Genomic DNA, 9,855 nt, shown 5'->3' on the forward strand with positions numbered 1-9,855 from the left:
CTTTGTCGTTGTCAGATCGTCTTTCTGTTAGATCGTCAGTCTGGACCTCTAGCAACAGGTCTGTCTGGTCAGAAGAATAGCCTTCCAACTGCGTTTGTATCAATTCCTCAGTCTGCATTTCGGTTTGTGTACTGGTGAACTCATCATGCTGAGCGTCGGTCAACACGTCAGTCTTTATTTCTGTCAAGATGTTTGTCAGTGTTTCGGTGACCATGTCAGTTTGCTCTGAGCTCAGTTCGTCGGTTTGTATTTCCGTCAACTCGTCAGTCTGTTTTTCTGTCATTTCGTCAGTCTGTGACTCGGTCATGATTTCAGTCATTGATTCAGTCATCACCCTAGTTTCAGTTTCTACCAACTCGTCAGTTTGTGTTTCAGTCAGTTCATCAGACTGTGTTTCCGTTAGTTGGTCAGTCTGTTTTTCTCTCATTTCTTCAGTCTGTGACTCAGTCATGATTTCGGTCTGTGATTCAGTCATGATTTCTGTCTGTGATTCAGTCATGGTTTCTGTCTGTGTTTCAGTCATGATTTCTGTCTGTGATTCAGTCATGATTTCCGTCTGCGATTCAGCCATGATGTCAGTCTCCGGCTCAGTCATGATTACAGACTGTGATTCAGTCATCACGCTAATTTCAGTTTCGACCAAATCGTCAGTTTGTGTTTCGGTCAGTTCATCAGGCTGTGTTTTTGTCAGTTGGTCAGACTGTGTTTCTGTCATCATTTCAGTCTGTGATTCGGTCAACTCGTCAGTTTGTTTTTCTGTCACGATTTCAGTCTGTAACTCGGTTATGATTTCAGTCTGTGATTCAGTCATGAGTTCAGATTCAGTCATGAGTTCAGTCTGTGATTCAGTCGTGAGTTCAGTCTGTGATTCAGTCATGAGTTCAGTCTGTGGTTCAGTCATGAGTTCAGTCTGTGAGTCAGTCATCACTCTGGTTTCAGATTCGGTCAACTCGTGAGTCAGTTTTTCTGTCACGATTTCAGTCGGTGACTCAGCCATGATTTCAGTCTGTGATTCAGTCTGTGATTCAGTCAAGTGTTCAGTCTGTGATTCAGTCAAGTGTTCAGTCTGTGATTCAGTCATCACACTGGTCTCAGATTCGGTCAACTCGTCAGTCTGCATTTCCGTCAAACTGTCTGTCTGTGTTTCTGTCAGGCTGTCTGTCTGTAAAGTTTGTGCATTCACGACATCTTCCGCATCTTGTGGTCCTGGGGCGTCTAATTGGCTTTCTGATGTTTGGACATCATTTACATCTTGTACGAACATAATCTCTTCTGTCTCTTGTGACTGGATGACGTCTCCTGTTTCTTGTGACTGAATGACGTCTTCTGCTTCTTGTTGTTCTGACACATTCACCGACTCGTTTGACTGTGAGACTTGTTCTGTCTCTTGAGCCAGAGTGACATCTTCGTTCTCGTGTAGGTGCGTGAATTCTTTAGTTTCTGATGATTCTGTCATGACTTTAACATCTTGTGACGCCGTTACACCTTCGATGTCTTGCTCTTCAGAAACGTCCTTCGTCTCACGCAACTCAGTGATGTCTGCTGGTTCCAGTGACGCTGTGATGTCTCTTGTCGCTTGTTGTTCCCTGGAGTCTTGGGTATCTTGTATGGCTACAGTATCTTCTGTCTCTTGCGAGGAAGTGACGTCTTCTTGGTGTCCCTCCTCGTCTTTTCTGAGCGCCCCACCGTCTTTGTTTTCTTCTTCTTCTTCTTTTTCTTCTTCTTCTTCTTCTTCTTCTTCTTCTTCTTCTTCTTCTTCTTCTTCTTCTTCTTCTTCTTCTTCTTTACGCTTAAATGTTTGTGATTCTTCTTCGGGGACGGTCTCAGTTATTTGCTTTTCAGTTTGGTCTTTCTCACTGGCTTCCAGATCCTCTTCCTCCTCCTCAGCACTGCTCTCTTCTTCATCGTCATCGTCGTCTTCATCAGACGACAGCCGTTCTTTGGAGATGAACGGTTCTGGGGCCTTGAAGAGACTAGCATTCGGTACAACTCCCGTGCTAAATATGCTGTTTTGAATTCTATGGGTTTCCCTTGTCTCCGAAAATCGGCTTTCTCTTCGGTCAATGCCACTTAAAGTGGAATCTTGCTCCAGTGCAGTGGAATCTTCTTCGGTAAGTATCTCCACTTTTCTGTCGATTTCCGTTAGTGACGTTGAATTAAAACCCAAGGCAATATCTTGAGATGCCATTTTTACTGTTTCGGATACTGAAAGTGGTTCATCTAAAGTAGAAGTGGAAATTTCCATAGTTAGTTCATCTTCTCTTTCACTTTGATCTTCAGCTGCCATAAGGATAGGAACCTCACTCGTGTCTTGAAATTCTTCTTCTTCCTCTTCCTCGTCACTCTCAGATTTTGTCACAACAGAGGGTTCCCTTATTTCCGTGACATCCACGACTTCTGTCCCAACGCAAATCTCTGCGTCATCTTGGGCCAGTACCAGTACATCAGACTCTGTAGTCTGTACTGTCTGTTGAGAGATGCATTCTTCTTGTTTTTCTTCTTGTCTCTCTTTTAATTCTTCCAGAATTTCTTTTTGATTTTCTTTGCCACGTTCATCTCGTTGTTGTTGCTGCCCTTCTTCTTCTTCTTCTTCTTCTTCTTCTTCTTCTTCTTCTTCTTCTTTTTCTTCTTCTTCTTCTTCTTCTTCTTCTTCTTCTTCTTCTTCTTCTTCTTCTGCTTTGCTCTGATGCCCTCCCTTCTCTAATGCCTGATCAAGTAACCCATCTTGCTGTTGTTCTTCTGGAGATTGTTGTAATTTTCGATGCTGTGGCTCCTCTTCTTCCTCTTCATCCTCTTCTTCTTCTTCTTCTTTTTCTTCTTCTTCTTCTTCTTCTTCTTCTTCTTCTTCTTCTTCTTCTTCTTCTTCTGCCTGTTCTCCTTCTTTTTCTTCTTCTTCTCCTCCTCCTCCGTTTCTCCCGCCATTGTCCTCTTGCACAACTGCCTCGCCCACTTGACTGGATCTCTCTGAGGCATCTCCATGCGTCTGCGTTAGTGACGATGACTCCCGATAGCTAAATTCGAAACGGGTGTTATCGCCAAGCATGGAACCATCCTCTGTCTGGGCAGTCGTACAGCTTTCAGAGTCAGCTCTTGACACCTGTACGTCAGTGACCTCGCCATGAACGTTGAAACGTTGACTACTCAGCCAAGCATCCACGTACATGGCTTCTGGACTGTCACAACGGGACGCCTCAGACGCAACATCAACCTCTTGATTAATTGCAAACTCGACGTCATTGACGTGGTGAAAACTGTCCTTGAAAGCTGGTTGTAATTCTCGATGACCGCTTGACGATCTTTGACCATCGTCAAGGTCCCGATCACCGGCGTAACCTCCACATGCCGACAACGGACTCTCCGGTCGGCTCAGTAAGTGGGCGGCAGTAAGCGTAGACATATCAACTTCAATTTCTTCGGCGCAGGTGGGGTGACTAACCACGCCAAAAGCTTCCAGCATCTTGACGACATTTGGGTCCGTGGACTCGAAGGACTCAATGGAGGATGTTGAGGGTCTGTGGAGACGGTCCCTGCTAGTTGGGCTACCTGGACTCCCTGGAGGATCAGTGATACCGAATACCTCCAGCATGTCATGATAACCGTCTCTAGAACTTTTCTTGTGTCTTGCTTCGAGATTGTTGTCTTGAGCAGTTTCGAGAGAGGTTTCCGATTCACTACCCAAAGAAAACCTCACACCTGACTGATAATCGGGTTCTTCTTTAATTTCTGGATGAGCAGTTAGGTTTCTGTCTGAACTAGCAATAAGGCCGTTATCTCCTTGCAGAAGCACAGAAGGAACACCTTCCGCGCTGTCGAAGTCCAAAGCAAATACAACTTGACCTTCTTCTCTCACCGACTCTAGTGTCTGCAGTTGTTTAGAAGCAACGATGTTCTCGCCTTCAACAATTTCCTCCTGTTCTGACTGTGGAGAATGCCATTCAAACGATTGAGTGACTTCGCTTGAGGAGTAGTCTAAGTCAGCTAGACGTTTTCGTGTGTCGGTTTTCTCTGGAGCATTAGAAGCAGAATCAACAGGATAAACGTCTTCCTTTACTTCTTGTGCAACTAAAGTTTCTGCCAAAGTCTCAGTCCCTGATTGATCAGCAATTGATTGCGTCCCACTTCCTTTTTCTGGTTCGCTCTGATGCTCTCCCTTCTCTGATGCCTGATCAAGTAACTCATCTTGCTGTTGTTCTTCTGGAGATTGTTGTAATTTTCTATGCTGTTCTTCTTCTTCTTCTTCTTCTTCTTCTTCTTCTTCTTCTTCTTCTTCTTCTTCTTCTTCTTCTTCTTCTTCTTCTTCTTCTTCTTCTTCTTCTTCTTCCAGTCGTTCTACTTGCATTTCTAGCTTTTGTTCTAATTGCCCCGTCTGTTTTTGTTCTAAGAGCTGTCCTTGTTCCTGCTCTACTGTTTCCTCTCTTACTACTCGTTCTTCTTGTACTTGTTCGACTTGTTTTTCTTTTTCTTCGTGTTCTCTTTCTTCTTGCTCTACGTGTTCATCTTCTTCTTGCTCTACTTGCTCTTTCAGTTCTTGTGCTACAAGTTCTTGCTCTACGTTTTCTTCTTGTTCTTTTTCTTGTTCTAATAGCTCTTGTTCTACTTTTTCTTGTTCTTCTTGTTCTTCTTGTTTTTGTTCTTGGTTTATTTGTTCTTGCTCTGTTAGTTCTTGGTCTTGTTCTACTTGTATTGTTTGCTTTTGATCTACTTGTTCATGTTCATTGTTCACTGGAGATTGTTCTAATTTTCGATGTTCTTCTTCTTCTTCTTCTTCTTCTTCTTCTTCTTCTTCTTCTTCTTCTTCTTCTTCTTCTTCTTCTTCTTCTTCTTCTTCTTCTTCTTCTTCTTCTGCTTCTTCTGCTTCTTCTGCTTCTTCTGCTTCTTCTTCTCCTTCTTCTCCAGTATGCCCTTCCAGTTGTTCAACTGGTATTTCTTGCTCTTTTTCTAATCGCTCTGTCTGTGTTTGTTCTAAGAGCTCCCCTTGTTCCTGCACTGCTTTTTGCTCTGGTTCTTCTTGTTCTTGTACGACTTGTTTTTCTTGTTCTTCGTGTTCTCCTTCTTCTTGCTCTATTTGTTCATCTTCTTCTTGTTCTACTTGCTCTTTCAATTCTTGTGCTACAAATTCTTGTTCTACGTTTTCTTCTTGTTCATGTTCTACTACCTCTTGTTCTCCTTGTTTTTCTTGCTTTTGTTCTTGATTTACTTGTTCTTGTTCTTGTTCTATTTGTATTTGTTGCTTTTGATCTACTTGTTCTTGTTCGTTGTTCACTGGAGATTGTTCTAATTTTCGATGTTCTTCTTCTTCTTCTTTTTCTTCTTCTTCTTCTTCTTCTTCTTCTTCTTCTTCTTCTTCTTCTTCTTCTTCTTCTTCTTCTTCTTCTTCTTCTTCTTCTTCTTCTTCTTCTTCTTCTTCTTCTTTTTCTTCTTCTCGCACCCCTACTTCTTCTGGCTGTTCTGCTGGCGTTTCTTGCTCTTGTTGAGATTGTTCTGTTTGTTTCTGTTCAAGGAGTTCCACCTGTTCCTGTTCTACTTGTTCTACTTGTTCTACTTGTTCTTCTTGTTTTTGTTCTTGTTCTACTCCCTCTACCTGACTTTGTTCTTTCTTTGCTTCTTCTTCTTCTTCTTCTTCTTCTTCTTCTTCTTCTTCTTCTTCTTCTTCTTCTTCTTCTTCTTCTTCTTCTTCTTCTTCTTCTTCTTCTTCTTCTTCTTCTTTCTCTCCCTCTTTTGTAGCTGCAGAAGAAGTGCTATCTGAATACTCCAGCGAACCAGCAACTAAACTGCCCTCTGTCTCATCTGGTGCAGTAATTTCTATTCTTTGTACAGGACAAGTTTCGTTAAATACCATCTTACTGCTGTCTTGTGTTTGTAAGATCTCATCGTCCGCGGCCTCAGGGCTTGACAGCCTCTCTGTAAGGGTAGCCCAGTCAGTCGTTATTGGCTCGTAATCAATAAAATCAGAACCAGTATCGAAAATGTTGAAATTGTCTTCACCATGGGCCATGAAGGTGTGTTGTTGAACAGCACTCTCCATCGTGAAATTGTCTGTCCTTTCGTGGGCAACAGATTTCACGACCTCATCGTCGAGGGCTTCTGGACTAGCTGCTCTTGCCAATACGTCGGTCGTCTCAATATGAACTTGATCAAGGCATTCAGAGGAAGCACGCAACCAACGAGGAAGAAAGATGTCTTCTAGCGCGACAAATCCCAAAGGAGAAGGTTCGGGTCTCTCATTTGGAGTGGGAAAATCAGTTAAGATGAGGAGTTGTTGTTGTACCGCAGGTTTTGCTTCAGGAGGTACCGCATGCTGTTGCTGCTGTTGGTGGTCTTCTTGAACAACAGGCACTTCGTCTTCTCCTCCTTCATCTTCTTCATCATCTTCATCATCTTCATCCTCTTCTTCATCTTCTTCATCTTCATCTTCTTCTTCATCTTCTTCCTTTTCTTCCTTTTCCTCTTGCTCTTGTTCTTCTTCTTTTTCGTCTTCTTGACCTTGTCCTTCTTCTTGTCCTTGTTCTTGTTCTTGTTCTTCCTGGTCTTGTTGTTCTTCTTTTTCTTTTCCTTCTTCTCTTTCTCCTTGTTCAGAAGCGGTGGTATCTACACCAGATTCTTCACCAGAAATAGTTTTTGCGAAGACATTTTCTTCAAGCGGGGTGTCAACAGACATAGACATGGAACTGTCAAGGCTCTCTGTCTCAGAGGCAGCAGTGATGATAAGCTGAGGCAAATCCTCCACCCCAGGACGCCCACCACCCTGAATCAAAATCTCCCCACTCTCCTGAGTGACGTGAGGCTCCTGTTGGTCTGAAGGAAATTCTTCGAACTCTTGGTTTTCTTGAGAAAATAAAGCTGGCACCTGTTCGGCAGCAGTTTGGACTTCTTCCAGCACCATTTGTTCTGGGGTGCTTTCCTCGGGTCCAAATTGTCCACATGTTTCTTTCAACATTTCTTCCCCTTGCTCTTTTGTTTGTTTTTGCTCTCGTTCTATGATTTCAAACTCTTCTTCAGGATTGACTGTTTCACTCTGCTGCAGTTGGCCATTATTGTCTTGGTGTCCTTCCTCTTCTTGTTTAAGAGCTTCTTCTTCTTCTTCTTCTTCTTCTTCTTCTTCTTCTTCTTCTTCTTCTTCTTCTTCTTCTTCTTCTTCTTCTTCTTCTTCTTCTTCTTTTTCTTCCTCAACATCATCATAACCATGAGGTTCAACGATCAGCCCATGACCATCATCGAAACTTTCTGATGCTACCTGCGTGAATGTTTGGCATGAATCGTCTTGTGCATCTTTTTCAACCATATTTTCGTCACTATCATCAGCAGTAGTGCAGGCAGCTCCCTGAGTGAGGTCTGCGGAAACTGCATATCCAACAGTTGAAATTTCAATGTCAGCATCTGGTTCTGGGGCGTCAAGGTCTGTTATTAAAACATCTTCTGCCTGATTGTTTTCAAAGTCGTCTAAATCTGTGACTGGAACCCCCTCATTTTCCACTATCTCCTGGAAATCTAAGTCAGAAACTTGATTTTTGTCATCTGTCAAAGTTTCCTGCACATCTGCTTCTGCTTCTGGAATTTTCAAATTTGTGACGGGTATTTCTTCATTTTGTGCTGTTTCCTCGGTATCTAAATCTATCACTTGAATTTCCTCGTTCTGAGTTACTTCATCAGCGTCTAAATCTGTCACGGGAACTCCCTCGTTCGGTGATATTTCTGAACGTGTTTCATCAGGCTCTTGCACAGATTCTTTGCGTTCCTGCTCCGAATCGAGCTCACCAAAATCAGGAACGAGCTCATGTGAGTCAAGTCCCTTAATGGGTTTTTGAATTTCAGCGCTGCCCGTTAGTGATGAACTTGATCCTACTTGCCCAGCATACAAAGAGTTCTTATTATCTGCAACAGGATATGCCAGCCAGTCTGGTGTATCAGGAACCATGGTTTGAACATCAGAAGCGTTGCTGTCATCAGCCCCTGTAGTGATAATAATGTCGTTCTCCACTTTCTCTGTGTCTGTCCCAGGAGCTCCATTTTCAGGTTCCAGCTCTCGGTATTCTTGTAAGGCTGCCTCAGACATGGTGTCTACACAGCGTTCAGCATCGAAATCTTCGACGTCAGCAGCATCTAAATCGGTGACAAGGATTTCTTGCACGTTTTGTTCTGAACATAGATTCTCTGACATAGAGATTTTGTGTTCAACCACGTGTGCTGCACTGAATGTAAATTCAGACTGACTTGTGTACGAAGATGGACTAACGGGCTTCACTAAAATGTCGACATGCTTTTCTGTGGTAGAGGAACCCACTGTTCTCTGCACCTGGTTTGACTCATATCGAGATAAATAAGTCTGGTCACCTTCAAGGATAGCCTCTTCAATACTTTCTCCGAGGTCTGGAACATCAAAGTCCCTAAGACTGCTGTAACTAATTTGGGAGACAACGAGCGGCGATTTCCTTTCCTCGCTAGAACCACACAGCTCATCAGAGATGGACTTTATTTCGGTAGTACATTCCCCAGCATCACTTTCCTGAAGAGCTTTACTTGGAGTTTCAGTTTCAAATTCTTCGAAAGACTGCACAAGGGTGATCTCAGTCTGCTCCGCAGAAACATCATCCACTGAATCTCGGGAAGGTACAGTCTCAGTTGATTCATCTTCGAAAGAAACAGTCACTGATTTCTCAACTGAGAAAGCAGTGTCTTCAACTATGTCTTCAGATACTTCAATGGAAGTTGAACTTGACTGTGCAGCCATGCTGTTGTACATATCCACTTCACTGTTACTTTCGAAGCTTTCTTCGAATGTCTTCATGTGTTTTGTCATAATCTGCCCTTCAGCAATGCATAGCTCTTCAGCGTTTGCTTCCACTATGAGTTTGATCCATTCATCATCGACAGCCTCAGGACTACGTGGTCTTGTCATCAGATCCTCCTCCTCTGTCTCAGTGTGGAAACTTTCTACTGCATCAGATTCTGTCTCCTGGAACTCTGTACTGAGAGCTGAATCTTCCCCTGGCGCTGATGTCTGGTCGTGTTCTTTCTCAGCAACAATTTCCTGTGCTTCATGTTCAAACTCTGTTACATTTTGACCTAAATCAATTTCACATGGCTCTGTCAATATCTCTGCGTGTTCATCGGTTTCTTCCGACACAGCAGTAGTCTCACTGCGTTCAGTACAGACAACGAACTCTTCTTCTGATGTCACTTTTTCTACATCTTCAACTTCTCCGACGATTTCTTCCTCCACCTGAATATCTTCTCCTTTAAACTGACTTAATGCTTTGACAGGGGCTTCATATTCGAAATCGGCAATGTCTTGTCCGAGAACAATTTCACTTGGCTCAGAGGACATTTCAACTTCTTGAGTTTCTTGAGACGTCAAGGTATCTTCTTCCCTCGGTGAACTAGATTCAGAAGCCTCGGCATCTACATCGAACGTTTGGAACACTTGACTTGGAGCATCAGTTTCAAAGTCCTGCAATGACTGTTCAAGAATAATTTCACTTGGTTCAGTGGACACATCCTCCTCAGTACCTTCTGGAGTTACTGTCTCATACGATGCATCTTCTTCGGGGATCCTTTTTGATTCTTCATTGTCGACGTCAGTTTCTTTTTCTACACCAGCAGAAGTGCTGACAGCTGGTATAAGTTCCTGCACGGCGGTGCTTCCAAATACATCGATTTCACTGTCTCGTCCAAAACTTTCTTCAAAATTCTTAATTTCTTTGGTCACAGTCTGCCCCTCCACAACACCAAACTCTTCAGCATTTGCTTCCACTATGGGTTTGATCCATTCATCATCAACAGCCTCGGGACTACGTGGTCTTGTCATCAGATCCTCCTCCTCTGTCTCAGTGTGGAAACTTTCTACTGCATCAGATT

The 9,855-nt window shown here is 43.1% G+C and overlaps 1 protein-coding gene across 5 annotated transcripts in view; it reads right to left on the reverse strand.

The window, feature by feature from the left end:
- Window positions 1–9,855, reverse strand: part of LOC101857547 (titin) — a 38,248-nt gene that overhangs the window by 11,704 nt on the left and 16,689 nt on the right. For all 5 annotated transcript variants that reach the window (XM_035968266.1, XM_035968265.1, XM_035968264.1 and 2 more), the window contains one exon: window positions 1–9,817. This exon is cut by the window's left edge and continues 939 nt beyond it. In XM_035968266.1, the coding sequence (XP_035824159.1) occupies window positions 1–9,817 (9,817 nt within the window). The remainder of the gene's footprint in view (window positions 9,818–9,855) is intronic.

The sequence above is a fragment of the Aplysia californica genome, unplaced genomic scaffold, assembly GCF_000002075.1.
Source record: "Aplysia californica isolate F4 #8 unplaced genomic scaffold, AplCal3.0 scaffold00048, whole genome shotgun sequence".
Lineage (NCBI taxonomy): Eukaryota > Metazoa > Mollusca > Gastropoda > Aplysiida > Aplysiidae > Aplysia > Aplysia californica.